This window comes from Xyrauchen texanus, chromosome 41 (assembly GCF_025860055.1).
Source record: "Xyrauchen texanus isolate HMW12.3.18 chromosome 41, RBS_HiC_50CHRs, whole genome shotgun sequence".
NCBI classification, from domain to species: Eukaryota; Metazoa; Chordata; class Actinopteri; order Cypriniformes; family Catostomidae; genus Xyrauchen; species Xyrauchen texanus.
This window is the reverse complement of record NC_068316.1, coordinates 15,329,836-15,353,188: the sequence shown is the minus strand read 5'-3', so window position 1 is coordinate 15,353,188 and position 23,353 is coordinate 15,329,836. Positions and strand designations below refer to the sequence as shown.

The following is a 23,353-nucleotide window of genomic DNA, read 5'->3' as shown; positions in this document are numbered from 1 at the left end:
AAAAGCCTTGTTTATGAGAGAGGTCAACAGAGAATGGCCAGACTGATTTGAGCTGACAGAAATTTTACGGTAACTTAGATAACCACTCTGTACAGTTGTAGTAAGCAGAATAACATCTCAGAATGCACAACAGATTGAAACTTGAGGCAGATGGGCTACACCAGCAGAAGACTACATCGGGCACTTTATTAGTACCATAGTGTTCCTAATAAAGTGCTCATTGAGTGTAATTCAAATATAATTTTGGGTCTCTATGTATAGATATTATCATGATACAATCTTGCTATTTTTATGCACCAAAAACAAGATACATACAAATGTAATCTTCCATATTCTTTGCCATTTTCTGGAAGCTCTTACCCTTGAACACAGCGAATCATTCAAGGGCTTGGTTTCACACATCTTTGGTCTCTATGGGTAACATCAATCAGCTCAGTGATGGGCTTAATTGCAAGGATTTCTTCATTCCTCTTCCTCTACTGTCCTCTAAGAGGAATTACAGAATCCACAGGTGGGCTGCTCGATAAAGAGAATTAATTATTGATGTCTTTTGCTACTGTTATTTCACAGCACAATTCCAAATGAGAGGCTGCATATTGTAGATCTTCCCACATATCAGCTGGTGATGCATTCACACTAAACTATAACCTAATCTGACTGGCATTATCCCAGTAGTAAATTGAAACATTTTCAACCCAACATTACAGGTTAGCCTGGTGATAAAACAAAGTTTATAAAAGCAAATTGCAACTTAATTTCTCAGTCACTGGAATTGGACAAATTATTCTGTGGTAAACAACCCTTTTCTTTTTTTGTGTAGATTGGCTTGAAACCCATAGGAGAAATATGCTGTTATCTTAACTATAGTCATATGGTCAGTTTAATCACTTGGTGTATTATCCTTATAAAAAAAGTCTTTGTTATCAGTACCACACTTCTGTCAAATAATTTGAGCAGAACATAATTATTCAAAGACAAGCATGCCAATCTTACCAAAGGGTTAAGTAACCTAAAGTGTTAAGATTTGTTATGAAAAGCCACCTTCAAAGTATTCAGTCTTTCATATTTTTCATGTTGTTTCCATTGCATTTCTGAGGTTTAAAGCATGTTTTATAATTAAATGATAAAGACGCCTATACACGTCACAAGGGGGAAAAATTGGCATGCCGCAGTGGATTCCAGATTAGAAACCTTTTATGACATACAAAAATGTGGCTGAAGGTGTTTAGCGTTTGCCAATATAAATGACCTTAAATGTAATATCTTTTGAACAATAGAACTACATAACTAGCCTGAAAGGCTTTGAAAGCTGCTTTTGTTTTTACTAAAGAAATTGACTTTACAAGAAAAGCAAATGTACAGTGAAATGCTGGTATCTGCAACAAAATTCTCTTTCAGAATGGGATGTAAATGAATGGCAAGCTTTCCAAGTGGAAAAATTCAAATGACTTTTTCTTGCAGATCTATACATACAAACACACCCCAAACAATTGAATTGAAACAGGTTTGTGGTTCACATAAATATTTCATCAACAAAAGCAGTGAGATATAAAGAGATCACATACATGTCAACACTAATCTAAATGTGACAGACTGTAAATTAGGCCATTGCTAATAAACTGAAAGAGAGATTTTACTAGAAAAACCACAACTAGCAATTCATTTTTTTTGCCCAGTGATAGACATTCGCTACAGACAATGTAAAATAATACAGGATCTGCTGACCCCTGCTGACAGCCTAGCAATTTGTTTAAAATTCCAAAACAGTTGCATTCCAATGGGAAAACACAGGAGACAGAAATGTACATTTGTATTAATAAGACCTCTGTTTTGAAAAGCTTTATACATAACACTTTAAAAATAATATTTTACAGATGTCATAACAAATAAGAAATATGATCCTTTCAATTTTGACAATTTACCTGAATCTATTTACACAAACAACTGCTTTTATGTATCTTCTTTAAACAAACAAAAACAAAAACTACAATTTTATTAAAACAAATTTAAACAGCTGGATATTTCAAAGTTAAAAAGGCCACATCATGTTAATCATCTTGTTGTGATGTTTGTGTTCTGTGGTAGATCAGTACAGCAGGCTCTTGACAGAGGTTATGGATGCTATACACTTGTCCTGTAATTAAGACAAATACACATTAAATTAAAGAATTTGTGACAATTATGTGACTGACATAAGAGATTAAAAAAAATTCACTCACCAGAGGGTATCATAAACACCTGTCCAGAATTGTAAACTGACTTCACGCCATCAATATCAACACGCACACAACTTGAAATAATGCTGAATACCTTAATAAATAGAAAAACAGTAAGGTTAAAACTGTTATGTATAGTGGCCCCAAAAAGTATTTGGACATTATAATGCATGTTATTGCATTAGATATCAAAAGTGAAATATACAAACAAATTATGTTTTCTCAGAACGAACATTTTATTTTTGCCATTATTCGGTTTATTTTAAACCAACTGCTCCCAAGGTAAATTTTTAATGGATGCAAGTTCCTCTCAAATTCAAACAAGTATCCTTGAATAGTAACCACGGGTGTAGTTTAATCACATTTACTATGGACATGCTCCACAAACTTTGACAACCAGAACGTGTCCAAATCCTTTGTCTAAATTTTTAACAATGTATATTGTTTTATCAATTGAAACCCAACTTATTTCTGTGAAATTTTTGCTTGAAAAATATTAACTATAATTCAAATAAATGGCAATATTAGTTTGATCTTTTGTTGATATATAATGCAAAGGCATTCGTACATTTTCAAGTGTGGCTAAAAGCATGCAAAACGTTCTTCAATACTTAATTCTTATCAAAAAGGCCAACTTGGGATGAAGAGAAAGCAAAGGATAATACAGTAAACCGATTGACAGACAGGTACGTTTGTGGCCACCTGTTAACCTTGGTTTTACATTTGTAATCTAAACACTGCAACAGGTCACCACTGCAGTTATGCAATTAGCTCAGAGATAACACGAGAAACACTTTCTACTCACAGAAACAGTGTCAAGGTCCATCTGTGGGGGTTTCTTCATGAACGACCCCAGCAGAATCTTTCCATGAGAGAATGAGCCACTCTGAAGGTCAACTGCATGGCCAATTGCTCGGCCTCCATGGGAGTGCCAGTGAAAGTCATCAGGACTCACAACTCGCCCGTCTAGAAAGCAGAAAACATACTGCACATAAGTTACATGAAATAAGTCACAAAAGGTTAATGCTTAAGCACATAGGCTAGCAAAACAAAGGTTGCAAGTTTATTCTCAAGTGGGGCATTCCAGGAACTGGAGAGCTAATGAGACCCTTTATCCTCCTGTATTACTATCGTGCCCTTAAAGAATTAAACACAAGGCTGTCACAAGGGGAGTTTTCCTGTCATTTCTGTACTGTACATTACAACAGACAAAAACCGCATTCTACATCCCAAGTAACTTCAAGTGACAGATATTTTTAGCTTTTGAAGGAAATGTGAGTTGTTTTTACCAAAGCAAAACTTGCAGCTACAATGTTGGAGTTGGCTTGACAATTTTCCAAGTGCTTTCTAAACCATTGCTAAGGTGTTCTGAGTGCTTTAGGGTGTTGCAAGGCAGTTGTTTACTGGCCCAAGTCAAAAGAGCCCACCAGAATACCTCTATGGATTCCTAGGTAGTCACTGATTTTGTAGATATGGCTTCGATTCCTCCTTAAAAGTCTATGGACTTGGCATGTATAGTTGATATGTTTGCAGAAAATCCATTTATACATGCGTTTACCTTTAGAGGCTGGGGGCCACAGGTGAGAGAACCACGCGTGCAGGTTGTTCCAGTCCTCCTCCTCTAAGATGATGGGTTGCAGTGGAGGACCACAAAGATCACACTGGGCCAACACCCGAGGGATGTGTCGCACATGGGCAGTCACTCTGGATGACAGCAAGTCTAAAAATAATTGGAAATTAGTTTGTTAACCACGTTTGATTTAAGATTCAAAATTACAAATGGTACATCACACATCAAACACTCACCAATATCATCCTCCTCATCGTGTTGCTGAAGATCAATCATTGACGATGGCCCACTCCTTAAACCTTTGTCACTAGATAGGCGACACAAAAACAATGTTGCAGTATAAGCAATATTTGTAAATTTATTTTTATATTTTTATTAATCATGTTTCTGTTCATATTTCTATATTTATAGCTGCCTAAGTGCAGCATTAAAAAGTGTGTAAATGCAACTTTTTATAACATTTATATGACATTTTATGCGCTTACGCAGAGTATAGTACGGCCAATATAGTATACTTCAAAAGGCTACAATGTTTGACCGTATGCAAGACATAACAGTGCATGAAAAAAATGTGGCATTCCCTAACCTTTAGATGCAGTTTCTTTGCCGCCTTCAAAGTGCATAGACAACATTAGCAATGCAGTTTAACAGTAACTGATAATTGCTCAAAGGGGAATTTTATAAATCAACTTACACATCAGATAACGTGTTGGGTCCACTGGATGCTCTGATGCTCTTTTCTTTTCTGGTCCCTGAGGACTCCACAGTAATGCCACTGGTGAACCCAAAGGAGGCATTACGGTTTCCCTGCAGTTGATCAACGCTGTGGGCCATATTCTCACTAGAGTGTTCTGACTGATCCTCAAGAGAGTGAAGGAGGTTTCTACGTCCCCGTTTTTGTCTCGATTTTACAATGTTTTCAGCTTTATCCGAGGCGAAAATGGCATTCATTGAGGTTAAAGATCTTTTGATTGACTTTGGTGTGTTGATTATGCTTCTTTTTATGTTCTTGATGTAATTCTTTGTTTTCTGTGATTTGTTTTCTGTGATCCCCTTATTAAACACAGCACTAATAGAAGAATTTGGTAATTTGGACTTTGCATTTGGAGGGGGATTGTGAGGTTGTGGCCCATCAGTTGCTTCCTCGGATGGTGGTGCTTCCCACCAGTTGGAAGGGGCTTTTCTTTGCCTTTTCTTTGGAACGTCATCTGGTACAGAACTCTCTGGCCTTCTAAGAGAAGATGAAGGATTTTTCTGAGCAGTTCCAGTGTCTCGTGTGTAGACCTTGTCAAATACTCTATTCTCACCTGTTGTAACAATAACAAGTTTTAAGTACAAAAACATATATCAAAAGCAGTAAACACAGTCTGAAAATGAGTGTACCTGGTGTGATGTTGTGCTGTCTGTAAGGACTACATAATAATGGACTAACTTGCTCAGCACTCTCATTCACAAAAGTTTCTTGTCTATCTTCTTCTAATTCCTCCCCAAACCCAGGAGTTGGTGACGGAACTTGTTGCTGAGTGGTTGCAGATTTACGTTTCTTTCGAACACCTGTTTTCTTAGACATTTTCTGTTTTGCTCCAGTTTCAAGGTCATCACCATGAGCCATCACCTTTTTAATGCTTTCCACTGCATTGTTAGTGACTGAAGTTTCTGGCTTCTTCAGATTCCCCTGGATAGGTCTGCGAGACTGTGTTTCTTCAGAATCAACAACAGCTGCTTGCTTTTCTGTAGTTTTTGGCTCTGATTGACACTCTGTGGGGCTTTCATCTTGGCTAGTAAGCCACCAATCTCCTGGAGGCTTCCTTCTCCTCTTGCATGTCACAGGACTATCTGAAGAAGTGTCAGGTGCCATTGCTGATGGATCCTTTGGTGCAGATTCCACTGTTTTTGTCTCTTTTTCCTTCAGTTTTTTTGCTGGAATCTTCAAAGCACCTTGCTTGGTTGAAGACTTTTTATTTACAGCTACATTGTAAAAAATGTAACCAGAAAAGGTAGACAATTATTGGCGACACACAAAGAAACCAGCAAGTAATAGGATAGCACAATTCCTATAAATAATAATTGAAGAGTATGTGTATGACTATGTGCAGCTCATGTACGTCAACAATTTTTGTCATGAGAAATCTCAGCTGGGATGGGTGTGTTAGATACCAACACAACAAAATTCTACTTCTCATATATTGCCAGAGCAACTCACCTGTTCTTTGTGCCTTCTCTTGCTCATTAAGGGAAAGTGAAGCTTCACCAACGTCTTGTAGTTCACAAGCAGAATCTATCTGTCCCAACTTTTTTTGTTGGTTAGATATCCGTTTCTTTGTCTTAGAAACAGCTTTCCCATTTCTGCTCTTTTTTCCATTTTTGTTAGATTTTACAGAGTTTGTGGTGTGAGAACCTGCTACAGTGATTACTTTGTTGGATTCCTTTTTTGTTTTCGACCCTGGTCTATCACGTTGAGAACTGGAGGATTTTTTTATATAGCTAGGCACAGGTGGAACTGGAGTCTCGTGGCTACCACCAGCATTGTTTCCATCTTTGTCAGATAGCTCATCAAGATCAGATGTTTTGCTCTTCGTATTTCGTTTTCCTATAAACATCACATAACAGTATGTAAAAGAATATAAATAAATGTTTTGCCTCACCAGTCAAAGTTTGGGCACACTTAACTTAATGTATGTTATGCATGAACTAAAGACTTATGTTTAAATAACTGAGATTCTAAAATTATTACAAGAAATTAAGAAGCTAAAATATAAGATATTTGATATAAAATACAAGTGTTGGTTTGTTTAGCACTATTCTTTAATAATTACCATACATCCATTTGTGTTAATCGTTTTGATGACTTTACAATTATTCTAAACCTTATAGAATATAAGTAAAGAATGAGTAGGTGTGTCCACACTTTTGACGGGTTAGTGTTAATGTAAAATTATGTCTATAATTCCCAATTTAGGAACAATATATTATTAAAATGAATAATACATATTAATACAACTAAATCTAAGATTTGGCAGATTTGCATGTACCTGATGAATCCATAACTTTGTTTCCCTGTACAGTTTGAGAGGGACTCTGATCACAAATCCTGTTCTCTCGTCTTTGGGTTACAGGGTCTGGTCTGTCCTTGAAAACATCATGCGGCACAGGTCCTTTGCGGCTCTTTTTTGAAGCCCTCCTACGTTTTCCTTGAGGTTTTTGCTTATCAGAATCAATTTGCGCTTGGTTTCTTTTAGAATCTGTGCCCTGCTGATTATTTATATCTTCTTCACTCTGTAAAAGCTGATCTGCAGATTGTGGATCTGCAGGAACACTATCCTTTGCAGAGTCTGCTGGGACTGGTCTTTTGCTCCTGCTGACCTCTGGCTTGCGAGGGATCATAAAAAGAATAGGAGCCTCATCGTCCAGGATCATGAAGTCCTCCTCAAAATCTACAGGCAGAGGAACTGGAGCTGCCGCTGGTTTCCTGGAACTTAACATTGGAGAAGTGTTATACTTCGGTACACAATGTGAGACATTCAAGCCAGACATTCCATACATGCATAAACAAATATGTGAATTAAATTACTCACAGAAACTTTGTAAGAAAATTATAAATGATTGAGCATGAGCTGTTATGTCGGGCTAGTTCTGATCAGAGAAATGTGCCACAATGTTTACACTTTTCAGAAGAAATCAACGTTGAGTGGCTTACTTACATTTGTCTCTGCACATTAAAGTGAGATAGGAGAAGGTATTTTACCATTCAGAAAATTACACACATCACATTTAACATTAGAGGCTCACATTTAAACTCACCATGAAGACTTGGGCATTAAGGCCTTTTTAATCTTGTGCTGGAAAGACAATCTTTTCTCAGAATCCTCCGCCATCTGTTCCTTGCTTTGCTGAGTCTTCCCAAGTTGTAGTTCATTCTTCTGAACCAAAACTGGAGACAGCCGACTTGGATCTTTATCCCTTTTTAAAAAAGTAAAACTTTTTTTGTTTTGAACCAAAACTATGTTTAAACTTTTTGTAACATATATATATATATATATATATATATATATATATATATATATATATATATATATATATAAATAAATAAAAATACTTAAGGTATATAAATTAATGCAGCTGCTATAAGTCAACGTATTGTATAATTTAGTGGCAAGAAAAAGTAAGTGGAATTATCTGGTTCTCTGCATTATTGGTCATACAATGTGATATCATCTGCATCAAGGTCACAAGTATAGACAAAACACTATGTGCTTAAGCCAACAACACAAATGTCTTTACTGAACAGATGCCATTAAACATTGACAGTGCTGTGGAAAAGTAAGTGAACCCCTATTTTAATGATATCAACAAAAGCTAATTAGAGTCAGGAGTTGGCAAACCTGGCATCCAATTAATGAAACGAGATTGGAGGTGTGGGTTAGAGCAACTTTGACTAATAAAAAGCACTCAAACAAATGTTTAGTTTGCTATTCACAAGAAGATTCTGATGACGTGGACCATGCCTTGCAAAAAAGTGATCTCAGAAGACCTACAATCAAGAATTGTTGCAGTTATCAAAAAGAGCTTTGATATTCATCTGTCCACAGTTAGACAAACTGTCTATAAATGGAGACGTTTTAGTACTGTGACTACTCTCCCTCGAAGTAGTCATCCAGCCAAGATGACACAAAGGGCACACTGCAGTATGCTCAATTAGTTAAGAAAACCTTGAATTAAAGCTAAAGACTTGACGGAATCAATGGAACTGGTTAACATCTCTGTTCATGAGTCTACTTATACGGAAAGCATAAAAAAGACACTGTGGCAGGACACCACGAAGGAAGGGAAAAATTAATTTCCATGTTTATCAAGATATCCTACTGCATAATGTCATTGTGACAGTGTGCCAGCTGAAGCTCAGTAGAAGTTTGGTGATGCAGCCGAACAATTGACCAATTAAACAATTAATTAAATCCACTACACTACAGAATGGCTTCAAAAAAGAAAAATCAACCTATTGGAGTAACCCAGTCAATGCCCAGACCTTAACCCAATAGAGATGGTGTGGAATGACCTCAAGAGAGCTGTTCACACCAGACATCCTAAGAATATGGCTGATCTGAAGCAGTTCTGTAAGGAAAAATTTTACCAAAATTCTTTCTGAACTTGTGCATGTTTAATTCGCAGCTACCGGAAATGCTTAGTTGAGGTTATTGCTGTCAAATGAGGATCGACCAGCTATTAAATCCAAGGGTTCACTTACTTTTTACACAGCACTGTGATTATTTAATGGGATGTTAAATGAATACATGAAAGATTTTAATTGTATGTGTTTTGTTAGCTTAAGCATATTGTGTTTGTCTAAACTTGTGACTTGAAGATGCAGAAAACCAGCTAATTCCAAAGGGTTCACATACTTTTTCTAACCAATGTAGGTGGACCTGCAGTTCATAATGTAATCCTTAATGGAGAGAACAATTAAATGTATAGTCTCAGTTGATAGCACTGGAAATTGTAACACTGAAAATATTGTTTCCTAACATTAGTAAATCTTCCTTTGTGTCTGGATGTGAACACTGGATGGCTTGCAATGCTGCCTTGCTTGGTTTTGTAGTCTTCATGCTGAAAAAGCAGAGATCAGGTGATGTTAATTATAAATACATTTATAACAGAAATATAAATGTTACTGTTGTTTTATACTATAATAACTGACCATGATGAGGAACCAGCATTTAGTTTAGTGGCTTTTCTAAGTTCGAGCCTTTTTGGTGGTGACGCCAGAGACACACTATCCCTTCGGAGCAAAGAAAATTATGAGACAATTATGCAATAAAATAAAACAGTGCTCATACTTTCAGTACTACTCTTACCCACTGAGGGATTCCTTCACTGGTTCTGACTGCTGAGTGAAGGGCAGCTTGCTGAGGTCTCCTCCAATGGGCTCCTCATCTTCAACTCCAAAGAGCAGAGGGTCAGCCACAAGCCTTACTCCATCTACTGCATCACCTCCCCCTGTTTCCATTTCAATAGGGCTGGACGTCTTAATGGGAGCAATGTCTTTAAATGGACTCTCTTTGTAAGAAATTAAGAAAATATGACAATGATTCCAAGCCCCAGACATGGGATGAGACTTATTTTTTTAACAATACACACCAGTTCTACGATCACAGACATTGCAATTAAAACAGATTAAAGATAGCGTGTTACCTTTATAAATTATTTCACCCTCTTGAATACCATTTTCTTGGATCAAAGCATCCTTGCGAACCTGAGAATAAGAGTCGTGTGATTAACAACCCTCTACGAACATGTTGGAGAAAGAATCGTCATTGGCTAGTACATTTTAGTTTTTACTCGCCAGACTTTTTACCACATGTAAGCATAATGAAACTAAAAAATATATTAAGCAAACTGAGAGAGGGGGCCTCTTCATATTTATTCAAGCAATATAGTATATTGCTTTTTAAAAATGTCATTTATATGATGTCATGAAATTGCATTTCTAATAAAGATACAAGCTGTTGTCACTGTTTGAACACATTTCTAACAAAACAATTCACAAGGTAGGAACCTAATAATGAAAATTAGGGGTCAGGATTGTGAAATTTGTCTGACAATTAATTGTTCAATCTGTAATCTGTTTTAAGGTGTTTCACGAATATGACAATTAATTACCATACACACTCACTATGTGTGCTTCATGCACACAACAAAGTAATTTATACAAATTTAGCTTGGGTCATTTAATAATATAAGGGTATATGATTTCCTTTTCAGGCTTCAAAAATATATGAATGACAATCAAATATAAAAGTATAACATTTAAAATGATTAAAATAATATTTTAATGATCAAAATATGTCTAAATAACTAAAATATATCTCTTATTTGTACAATTTACTTTTGATCCAGTGGACTTTTTCAATGTTTTGTTTTCTTTTGCTTCTTTTGTAACCCAGCCAACCTGTATAGCTAAATAATATTATGCAATAGTAAAATATTTCTTAAATTCTTCACTTTTACACATAATTTTAAGGCTCACAACACACAAACCCTTATTTCTCGTGAAGGAAGAATTTGAGATTCTGTTTCTTGCATTTTATCATATCCACAAAAATGGAACAGGGCAACACCTCTGTCTCACTGCGTGTTATTAACACTGTGAATAAACCCACAATGACCACAGACATTTGTGATTACATGGCTGTTAAGTCAAACTGGAGTGTTTGCGTCCACAAAATGAATACGTTTATACCTTGTTTATATTTTCGCGGGAGTTTGGCGCAAGACTCTGTAGAGAGCGTGCACATCAGAGCACTTGAGAAGTGGTTTATCTTCACAAGCTCTTAAGAGAGCTGCTCTTGTGACATCCGCAGTGCGGTCCCCTGAGATGCTCGGAGTTCAACTGAATGACACGTAAGTGCTTTTTCCTGCACGCTCATGAAACAACATGCAGGGAAATACGAGGCTGAATCCAGCTTCTTAATCAACTGCTTTTTATTCAGTAAAAGGGCCTCAGTGCTTCGACACTACACAACTGGTGAGTGAAATGTTAATATTTACTTGCCAGTGGCTAATAATGGTCGCAGAGTGTGAAAAGTACTTGCATATGCGAGTGATTTACTCACAATGTAGAGGGCTGATTAACTTCATATAATTAATAAGATCACACTGTGGTGCTAAGAACAGGAATCTGTCCCAATAAATCATGCCCTATTCACCTGTTTAAACGGAGTTTTCATCTGATCTCCATTAGATAAACATCTGCTTTCCTTGGTCTCAGTTTCACCAGTGCTCTTGGGCAATGGAGAACGCAGAGACAAACCCAGGTCAGAATCAACATCTATCGACAAAAACAGAGAATATGAATTTACACAACAAATAATATATGCAATTAAAAATTAATCAATTAAATGTTGGTGGGAGAGGTAGCATGGAGAAGAAAATTAAAATATAATTACCAATGTCATCAAATAAATTGTCAGTGCCACGCAGGGAAAAGACATCTTTTATCCTAAGTTTAGACATGCCTCTGAAAAGCAGCAGCAACATATTCCCATCTGAAAAGTGCCTCATACTTGAGCTAGTTAAGATATTAACTTTTAAATCAAGTCAGATTAAACAATCATATGCATGATCTACTACAAGACTACTGACATGCACAGGTTACATTAAAGTTTTGAAAATGCAGCATCACTTACTTTTCCTCTCCTTGGAGATAGTGCAGTTTCTTTTTGGCCTTGCCCTGAAATGATTCATTAAATAAGTAATGTCACATTGAGAATTGTATATTTTGACCTCCATTCCAGGGCAAAAGCCAATAACATACATTTATACATCAGATCTGTATTAAAATATTACACATTATTGTATATTTAGATACAAACATGTATGTTGTTTACTGTAGCCACTCATAATGTAACAACAACAGATAATGTAATAAGCTGAATGTAATAAATGTCCATATTGTAATGGGTTATTTTATGGTAGATGTATTACATTATTAACTCATTGTAGTGACTCATAATGTAATCATCACAGTGCATAATGTTAAAACAGCACAAAATGTATAAGCGAAACATAATGTTTAATAACAATCACGATAAATCAATCATATTTTATTTTGTTAAATTGAATAGGTTAATGACATTAAGAGAAATGTATGCTTATTAGGCTACATTGTGAACTCCAATATTTTCATAAAACCTTAATTTTGTGATTGTGACCTGCTCCATCATTTTGAGCTTTAATTTAATTGATCAATTGTCACACATTATACATAAATTTCTGCATATACATGGTGAAATTATTTATTTTTCACATATCCCAGCTAAGCTAAGGTCAGAGTGCAGGGTCAGCCATGATACGGCGCCCCTGGAGCAGATAGGGTTAAGGGCCTTGCTCAAGGGCCCAACAGTGGTGTCTTGGTGGTGTTGGGGCTTGAACCCCCGACCTTCTGGTCAGTAATCTAGAGCCTTAACCACTGAGCCACCACTGCCCTTTATGCACTGAATTAAAAAGAAAGCCTCAACTTTCTGATTATATAATTATTACGTTTGTAATAATTGTCTATATTTAATCATTTAAATAGTGTCTGTCATAAAAACTTGCTTTTGAGAATGAAAGAAAAAAGGCACTAAAGACTCCAAACACTTTTTGTCCATTTGACAGAATTGGGAGATTTATTGAAACATAGGCTATATTAAATAATATATAGACATCAATCACAGGTAACTAAAAATATAATGCATATATATATATATATATATATATATATATATATATATATATATATATATATATATATAATGCATATATATATATAAATAATATATATATATAATGCATATATATATATATATATATATATATATATATATATATATATATATATATATAATGCATATATATATATATATATATATAATGCATATATATATATATATATATATATATATATATATATTCATATATTATTCTGCATATTTTAATAGTGTATTTATAATTTTAGCAATATGCTTCTCTTTTCTCGCTAAGTAACATGCTAAGGACATTATAGGCCTAAATTTCCTGTGGTAAACATAAAGTTAGGTGACAGTTCTTAGATATTATAATTAGTAGTGGTATTCGGTATGTTAGTATATATATTAGTAGTAGAGATCGACCGATATATCGGTCTTGCCGATTAATTGGAACTGATAACAGATTTCTGGAACTATCGATTATCAGCAAAAATGCAAACAGATTGTTTTTCCCTGTTGCGTCCTGTGCTGGAGTGGCTGGGAAGCGTCCGCTGTCGTTATACAGTATGAGAGTGGCCTCTAGAGGCACTTTACTGATGCCTTGTGGTGTTTGTTTTGACATGTAAGACTACACTCTGCATGGAGCGGAACCCTTCAGATGCAGATTTAAAACATCAACAACGAAACGGTTAGTGATGGGTCATTTGCGAACGAGTCAGCTCTAAAAGCCGGCTCTTGTAGGTGAAAGTTAGGAGCCGGCTCGTATATCAGAAGAGCCGAATCCCTTTATAAAAATATTTTTAAAAGATCAAGATATGAATAATCAAAAGATTTAAAGGAATAGAATTAACTAATTCAAAGAACGAAAAAAGAAATAAGATAATATAGGCCTAAATGCTCGAGCGCTCACATTCGTTCTGACTGTCTGCTCAGACTAACAGTCTCACCTGTTCCTGTCAATCAGACACACAGTGTCAACCAATGAACCAAAGATGCGAGGGAGGGCGGAGCCAACATATTATTTTGTTCAGATTGTATTTGATTTGAATGGTTACATTTATATGCACTTTGTTTATATACGTTGAAAAGTTATACTTTAAATGCACAGGTGAAATAGCATCCTTCTTTTTACATTTATTTCAATTTGTGGGATGCTGCAGTTTTGAAAAATTGTTATTTAATTTTCTTTGATATGGTGCAATATTCTATTATCAGTACCGCCGCTCCCTACAAGCGTACTACGCAGTCTGCGTAGGGCACCAACTCCCTAGGGGGGCACAATCTTAACCTAGGAGGGCACCAGAAAGTCCACCAGCTGCCCTTACTTGTTATACATTATTCAAGAACCCGAAAACAGTAGCGGAACACAGACGAACGCTTCACGCTCATATCACGCGAACACCCCCCACAGACTATTACGCTGTTCAGACTGCATTTGTTTTGAGTGGTTAGATTTATACGCACTTTGTTTATATACAATAAAAAGTTATACTTTAAATGCAAATGTTTAATAGCATTCTTTTTCATCACAAACCAATGCATTTTTTAATACATTGTGGTTAAGGTAGAGTATGATTTCATTTAATAATTTAATTAGAATTGTTTTAACACCAATTATAGTCAAACTATCGCAAACTGTTTGACTAGAAAAAAATACAAAACCTATATTTTTTTAAAGAGCTGTTTGCGAGCCAAAAGAGCCGGAATGCCCATTACTAGAAACGGTATGTAAACGTTACACCAGTCTGTTGTGTTCCATCTGTTTGAACAGCCCCTGGCCTGGGCTCATAGTCTGAGCTGCTTCTCCACAGAGTTCAGCCAAATGCCACTGCTATCTATGAATATTGCTACTCTACATACAACTGTACTGAATAAAAAACATTCTGATATTTCACTGTTATTATGAAGCTTGAGTCTGGAGAAGCAGGAATCAGTGAAAGTGTAACACCATGTGAACTGTCTATTGAAGCGTTTCCCCCCCCTCATTTTACTTATGAATTAACATTTGAGAATATGGACCGACAAAAACTTTTGATTTATTTTATGAACATTAGTTGAAAAGTTAAATGCTCTTTTTTTTTTTTTTTTAACAGCCAGGATAGGAATGATCTATGCAATAATATAACAGTGCTCAATGGTTTATGTATTTATTGCACCTTCTCGTGGACTAAGGAATCAGCTGATTTTAAAATTAGAATATTAGTTCATATATATATTCATATTTATATATTTCATTTAAAAAGTGCAATACATTATGGTTCAGTCAGTACTGTTTATTTTTGTAATTAAGTTCAGCACTATTTTACTTTGAGTGAGTGTTATTTTTTCATTCAGTTTCAATTTAAAAAACAATCGGTTCACTAATCGTTATCGGCAGGTACTGCCCAACTTAGTTATCGGTGTCAGTAAAATCAGTTGACCTCCAATTAGTAGTAATATACAGTAACATTTATAATTATAATAAATGCATGAATATTTCAATCCAGTGTATTCCGTATGTAGCTTAAGACTAGATTTAGATTTTTTTATTATTATTATTACTTTTGTAAAGGAATATGTTTGGTTAGGCCTTAAAATGGATATTATTGTTTTGTTTTGAAAATGATTACAATGAGAAACAAATGATTACATTTTTAATTAAACTGTTTTTTGGGAGTTCATAATGTAATACTTCTCTCCTACTGTAATAATCTATTACATTTTGCGCATCATAATAATGTAATACTTATTATGTTTTGAGAAAATGGTTACATTTATGAACATGTATAACATCTAACTTGTTACAATATGTGCGGTTATTACATTATGAGTTGATAAATATACTAAAAATCAAGTGAACATGTCCCCAAAATTCATAAACACAGTTTGTTTTTCTTTATAGCTCTCTGAATTGTTACTAGTTGCTGTTTTTACTTTATAATCTCTGGGTGTACTCAAAACCTAGTGAGCTGCCTATCTAGATAGCATTTTCTCCCATAATGCTGCCTATGTAGGCATCTCACTAGGTTTTGACAGCCTACTTGAGTCTCAAACTGTGGCTACAAACAGCGGTCATTTCAGTTCTACAAGTTTACCAAGTTACTGCAGTACAGACCTGCGGCATTGTGTTGCGTTCCACACCGAGGTTCGAGAGACCGTGTGTCCAACAGTGAAGCTCACAAGCCCGCAGACAGTTTCCCGATGCTCCGCTGCAGTCTCAACATGCCCGCTATTGTTAGAAGTCCGCCATTCGTCGATTACTTTACACTAGCATTTGCTTAAATATGTTTGAAGTATTGATTCTGTTATGCTCCTTTTGCATTTAAGAATGTCTTAAACAGCCCAAAACAATACCGAAAGTTAGTCTTAAAATGTTTATATCCGAAAGAAATTTTAATATATACCATAGAGTCAGCCACTGTATTTGGCCCACAACAACAACACGAATTCTCCCGCCCAATCTTATTCCGCTGCAAAAGGAAGACAAATGTTTAGTGTCGCCACCTAGTGATATGGAGCGTAACTTCATTGTCACAAGCCACAAATATTAGAGCTAAGTTTAATAAGTAATAAGATTAAGTTTTTTCGCTTTCAACTGATAATTGCAACGAATATGGTTGTTTGTTACATTTGTCTTGCCTTAAATGCTTTTAATGAAAATATACATTTGATAACTTATATTACCTAGTTATCCATACAGAAAATACTTCATAAACAAATTGTTAAACAGTTAATTAAATAGATGGACAGTCCCCCTAGGAAGTACATCACTTATTTATTTTTGTCTTGTGTCTTTTCAAATCATGCTGTATTATTATTATTATTATTATTATTATTATTATTATTATTTTACAAATTTTATTTTTCTTCAAATTATGTTAAATTGTGGGGTTTTTGTTTTGTTTTGTTTTTTTATGACAGAGTTAGTGGAGAGGAGACAGGAAATGACAGAGAGAATAGTGGGAGTGGGATCAAGAAAGGAACACACAAGCATCAGCACCACACGTCATAAGCGCAACCCATTAATGGCTATGGATAATGGTGGTGGATGGAAAAATGCCCGTAAAACAATCTCAAGGAAAACTTCAAAAAACTCTTTTGATCCATGCCAAGTCCCAGGAAAGGTGAATGCAGGTCTGAGGTCTTCACAAACAGGGTTGGGAGGGATACTTTTAAAAGGTATTCCACTACAGATTACAGAATACATGCTGTAAAATATTATTTGTAATTTATTCCATTAGATTACTCAAGGTCAGTAACATATTCTAAATACTTTGGATTACTTCTTCAGCACTGGTAGATTTTTTTTCACTTGTTTTGACTATAAAAACTCTGTCAGTACAGTAAGACAAAATACACATGTTAAAAATACATTCTCAGAAAACCCTAAATATCATATGCAGTGTTGTTTCTGAAACAATATCAATCAAACTGTTCTTGTTTTAAGGATTTTTTGATATTTTTACTGGAAAACAATTAAAAAATTATTATCAAGAATACGATTTTTGCCCTAATATCAAAGGTCTTACTAGAAAAAAAAGAAATTATGATCTAAAGTGCCTCATCTTATGTATAAGTCATTACCGACACTTCAACCCTATTTGGTCTGTCCAATACAAATGGTATATCCCAATGCCATGTGCTTACCAGAAAACGTCTTGGTTACGTGTGTAACCTCGGTTCCCTGAGCTAAAGGGAACGATACATTGCATCATGCTGACGCTTATGGAAAATCCTTTTCTGACAACCTAGTTGAAACCCTTCCACAATAATGCCAATCCTAAGATTGGCTATGGTGTTTAAGCCTTGCCTTTTTAGATGTGAATATGTCCAGTATATAAGCGGGCATGCAAACACCATTCCTCTGAATTTTCTAACTGAGTGACAAAGAGCATGTGACAGGGCGGAGGGCTAATCAGGCTAGTTAGCACTTGAGAGGGATAAAGGCCGATCGAAGAAGGGAGTGCGACAGAGAGAGAGATTTATGGGCAGCTGTCCGACACCTGTGTGTGTGTGTTTGTCTTTTTGATTACCTTTCTTATTAAAATACTATTTATATTCTCAAGCTGGTTCTCACCTCCTCCTTTCCATCAATCCCTTTACAGAGCGCATCACTTGCACCTCAGAAAACTCTGAGTCTGTAGTGCAGCCAACTTAGGCAATTTCTTGTTCCCTTCATCTCAGGGAACAGAGGAGTTGCATATGTAACCAAGACGTTCCCTTATAATTCAGTTCACTCGACATTGCGTCATGCTGATGCATATGGTAAACAAGTCCCATCACGTTGCACAACACAACATATTCCACCCAGAGAGGGATACCGAAGCATAACACTCGAAAGAACATGATGCCCCAGTCCTGTGGGACGGTGACATGGTGAGCCAGGAGGGGACCACTTAGAATGGATATATGAACTATAGTCATATAGTAAGAATTAACCCCTTCACAAACCCAGTCGGGAAGGAAGTACTATTAATAATGAAAGTGCTCGGTACTTTATGGAAAATTACAATGGTCAAATGCAGACGGTTATGTAAATTGATGGGGGAGCCCGTACTTAATAGGGGCAGAAGTAATGTTCAGCCAATGAAATAGCATGCGCTCTACACAGAGAGGACTTGCGAAGAGAGAGACGTTTTGTCTAATTTGTAACACCTTGCAAATGTTTTTTGAGAAGATCAACCTGCTGCAAAACATATGTCTTGCTGTTGAACACAACATCACCGTGCAGCTGGGTCCAGCTACACTGTCACCTTCCAAAACTGTCAGAAATCTAGGGGTAACCATTGATGATGAGCTAAATTTCACAGACCACATCTCAAAGACTGCAAGATCATGTAGATTTACACTCTATAATATCAGGAAGATAAAACCTTTCCTCTCCGTACATGCCACACAACTGCTCGTTCAGTCAATTGTCATAACTAGACTGGAGTACTGTAACTCTCTCATTGCAGGCCTTCCTGCATGTGCTATTAGACCTCTGCAAATGATTCAGAATGCAGCAGCACATTTTGTCTTTAATGAACCAAAGAGAGCACATGTTACACCACTCTTTGTCTCTCTCCACTGGCTGCCGGTTCATGCACATACTAAATTCAAGGCCCTGATGCTGGCATACAAAACAGTCACTGGGTCTGCTCCTGCATACCTAAACATTTATGCAGAACTACGTTCCCACCAGAAGCCTGCGGTTGGCTAAGGAACGTCACCTTGTCGTACCAAAACAAAGAGGCACCAAAACACTTTCCCGGACTTTCAGTTTCATCATACCACGTTGGTGGAATGACCTTCCCAACTCAATCCGTGAAGCAGACTCACTCTCTATCTTAAAAAAATGGCTAAAAACACATGACGCAATGTTGAGTGAACTGAATCATAAAGGAACAAACTTCCCAGATGCCAATGAAGAGGAGCAGAAAATATGCGATAAGTTTGGTCATTTTTTAATTGTATGTACAGTAGTTAAAATTCAGGGATGGGCTGGGGCTCAAAACATTCCACAACCTACAGCTGATACTGTATGTGATCATGTTGGCTGTACTAACTACTTTATATATGTTTTGATGCTCACCATATTTTGATACTTAAATTAGTCATCTTTAAGTCTTCAGTGTTTAGGTAGTCAAAAGCATCTCTTAATGAATTCGCAGAGATCCGAGTTCAAATCATGATTAATCGAACAGGCTCATCGGTGTTTATTTACAGTTCTGTTCCCTTTTTTTTCTTTAAAAACAGTTGAAGTCTCATACCGAGGATAAAGCTGGGCGAAGTTTAAACGACTTCATCTCCAAATCGTATAAAACAAATTAATTACTTTTATCAAGATAGGAGGACATGATAAATTAATATCTTTATAAAAGTCGATGCATTGGAAAACTGGTGTCTATGAAATAAAAACCCAGATGACGGATTACAACAACTAAGATCAATGTGCAATACTTTCTCTTTTACCACTTTTAGGTGCATGTAGGTGGGGATGACTTTATTCATCTGCATGTGTTGCCTGCCCTGTTGTGAAGACAAACTAGAGCTGCATGGCCTGCAGACATCCAAAGCTCACCATGATGAGATTGAATACCTCTGAGTGAAACCTCCAGAAAGAGCCTTTCCAGAATATTCATAGATGAATATTTCAGCTCTTTTGGTCCACACAATGCAAGTGAATGGGTGCCAAACGTTTGAAGCTCCAAAATTCACATAGATCAGCATAAACGTTATCCATATGACTACAGTGGTTAAATATATATCTTCAGAAGCGATTTGAAAGGTGTGTCAAAAAAAAAGTTAAACTGTTGGCACCCATTCACTTGCATTGTATTAAATGGAATTAAAGTGTTTAGTAAGATGAATCCCTCGCTCTGTATGCCAAATGTCTTCTCACAGTTATCATTCTTGTTTTATTCATTTATAAGTCGTACCATGCAGTGCAGCTTATCAGTGGAGCATTAGTGGTCTACACTGCACTAGAGAATCAGCTGGCATTCGCAGACCAGGCATCACTTTAAAACCGGGGACAGTCCCTGTTTTACAAATCATGTACCTCCTCATGGTGGACTTACAATCGGGACACCTTTTGTCCTAATAATGTAATTAGTCTAAGCAGAGGAGGTTTAGCCATTGGGAGAACCGGGACTTTTCCCAAAGGGCCGGCCGTGAAATGGGGCAGAATGGGCTGCAATAAGCTGAAATGGGCCACAACATTATGCAAAACGCCGCCGCAATATGCCGAAAGGTGCAGCAATATGCAGAAAATGACACGTAATTAATATATTTTTTTTTCATTTTGTTTTTGTAAACGAATAATGAAATAGCAAGTTGTTTTTGTTTTTCCGATTTTTAATTCCTAATAGAATATGAAATGAACGAATGATACATGGATTGAGTCTCCTCTTAGACAGTTTCATTCTAGCGCTGAATGCTGAGGAGGGACTGGTCTAGCAAGGACACAGCCTAGTAGCTGTGTCTCGTTTCGAAGGCTGCGTGCTAGGTAGGACACGTCCTTTGAAGGCTGCAGTATACTGAGCTTTAAACAAGCCTCGTTTAAACGAGACAGCCTTCGTAGGACAAACGTAAACGGAACGTACCATTGGTTGCAATGACAGCACACCACTCTTTAACGCAAGCGCTTTGAGTGAGAAGGGAACAAAGTCCCCTTAGAAGGTACATTTTAGGAGAGATATAATGATGTAAAGAGAAAAGTAAATAGATTTTACAGGTGTACTTTTAGTCTAATACTTTATTTTAATTATAGATTAATATAATTATACATATTATGCTGCAGCCTTCCGATTGATGATTAAACCTTTTTTTTTAAATGTGAAAAAGTTATCAAAATATGAACACAAATAAATGGCCAAAAAAAAAAAAAAAAAAAATATATATATATATATATATATATATATATATATATATATATATATATATATATATATATATATATTTACATGTTGAATATATATATATTAAAAGCATACGTGTAAAAAGTAAACATTAATCATATTTGCGAATAAATTCAATATATTTAACGACAAATAAAAATAAACTACTGTGTAAGTCGCTACTGAAACATTTCAACCCTATTTGGTCTGTCCCATTCAAATGGTATGTCCCAATTTCATGTGATTACCAGCAAGCAAACAACTTTCACGGAGTGAACATGCACTAGTTCGAAAACAATATTTTTTGTGGTTGATTTAGCTAATCTTCTGTATTTGAAATGCCTGTAATTTGTGGAGGAACTTCCGAGGCAAAAGATGCCAATGAAAATGTGCAGAAAATATGCGATGAGGTTGGTCATTTTTTAAATTGTAGACAGACTGTGAAAATTAGGTATGGGCTGGGAACCTCACAACCTACAGTTGATCATCTTTCACTAAATGTGTAACATTTACAAGTAATACAGAGTAATACCTGCTGTTGTCTTTGATATAGCATCGACAATTATCATATTTTGATACGTGAAATAACAGTTGTCATCGCCTATTGTGTGTACAGAATTTTAACTCACAGATGTTGGTCAAAAAAAAGAGTCTAGATGCTTATTCTTTTAAAAACTACTTATTTTTAGTTCAAGAAAAAGTATTTATTTTAATAATGTATTTTTTTTTTTAAATGGATGATATATATTTTATTAAACACTGAAGAGTTTCGCACACATTGAAAACGGAGTGGCAGTTTTTGTATATTTACATTGAATATTAATTTGTTTTTTGTCAGCCGACCCATGGGAAAGGTTTGGTATAGCCTACTCATTGTGCCGCAAGGGAGGGGCCCAAAAATAGACATTTGTCACAGTCCTGGTCATGCCCATTCTGATTATTGAGAGGAAATTATTTTAGATAAAAATAATATATATATATATATATATATATTATTATTATTTTTGTTTGGGTAAAAAGCTAGGGCAAGAAACATTATTTACATGTTTAAATTTGGTACATCAAAACAAAACCTGCTATAGGAGGGAGAAATGAAAAAAATAAAAGTTGCATGACACCCCTGCCAACATTCATTGACAACCCAATTCCCCTTTTCTTCTTTGAAAACAGTTGAAGTCCCATGTCGAGGATAAAACTGGACAGAAGTATGACGTTTTCATCGCCAAATCATATAAAACACAAATTGTTCAAGGAAAAAACTTCTTCATCAAGGTAGAAGAAAATCATAATCTCTATTATACTTAAGATGCTTTGAAATAAAGACCCAGACTACAATTACAACAACTACAATTTTAATAATTTATTTTACTTCTCTTTAGGTGCATGTAGGTGGGGATGACTTTATTCATTTGCGTGTGTTTAATAGCCTGCCCTGTTATGGAGGCAAACTAGAGCTGCATAGTCTGCAGCCATCCAAAGCTCACCATGATGAGATTGAATACTTCTGAGTGAAACTTCCAGAAAGACCCTAAATCAAATCAGCATCCCTATGCTCATGAAACCAGCTGATGGCCTTAAAGTAATGAACATATGCATTTGTTTACTAGTGGGATCATAAGTAAAACACTATCTGCAATAAAATTGCTTAAGTTTAGTAATTATGTCCGTATGTGTGTCCAGACATTGTGTATTTGGCCATAGGATAACAGTTAATTTTTTACACTAAAAACATCAAATCACACCGTTAATCTGATAAATAACTATGGTGACAGACTGGTCTTTACAAAAGTATTTGACCATATCCCCTGATTATATATAAATGTATACTTAAATAACTGCTTGTACTATATACATTATTTACATAAAATGCATGGATGAAACCCTTCAACTGAACATTTACTATGTTGGCATCATGCCTGTGTTTAGTCTTGCTACCAAAGTCAAAAAAGTGCAGTGTTATGTCAGCTGGGGTTTATGAACAGA

At 35.8% G+C, this 23,353-nt stretch overlaps 2 protein-coding genes across 3 annotated transcripts; one reads left to right on the top strand and one right to left on the bottom strand.

Moving 5' to 3' along the window:
- Nucleotides 1–1,304: 1,304 nt before the first annotated feature.
- Nucleotides 1,305–16,433, bottom strand: LOC127634407 (nucleolar and coiled-body phosphoprotein 1-like). Of its 2 annotated transcripts, none has more exons than XM_052113946.1 (18): nt 16,105–16,433; nt 11,970–12,013; nt 11,730–11,800; nt 11,490–11,611; nt 9,976–10,036; nt 9,639–9,840; nt 9,482–9,562; nt 9,310–9,390; nt 7,588–7,746; nt 6,819–7,261; nt 5,990–6,376; nt 5,170–5,754; nt 4,481–5,093; nt 4,023–4,093; nt 3,775–3,936; nt 3,022–3,182; nt 2,220–2,310; nt 1,305–2,134 (listed from the first exon to the last, which is right to left on the bottom strand). In XM_052113946.1, the coding sequence occupies exons 1-18, from the start codon at nt 16,111–16,113 to the stop codon at nt 2,049–2,051; spliced, it is 3,429 nt and encodes a 1,142-aa protein (XP_051969906.1). In that variant the 5' UTR covers nt 16,114–16,433; the 3' UTR covers nt 1,305–2,048. The 2 variants fall into 2 exon arrangements, with proteins under 2 accessions (XP_051969906.1, XP_051969907.1); XM_052113947.1 differs by having other exon boundaries at nt 9,482–9,556.
- A 5,205-nt stretch (nt 16,434–21,638) lies between these two features.
- LOC127634420 (cystatin-B-like) lies at nt 21,639–23,300 on the top strand. The gene is made up of 3 exons (XM_052113974.1): nt 21,639–21,780; nt 22,541–22,642; nt 22,750–23,300. Exons 1-3 carry the CDS (start codon nt 21,709–21,711, stop codon nt 22,876–22,878), a joined length of 303 nt encoding a protein of 100 aa, XP_051969934.1. The 5' UTR covers nt 21,639–21,708; the 3' UTR covers nt 22,879–23,300.
- The last annotated feature ends 53 nt before the right edge of the window (nt 23,301–23,353 follow it).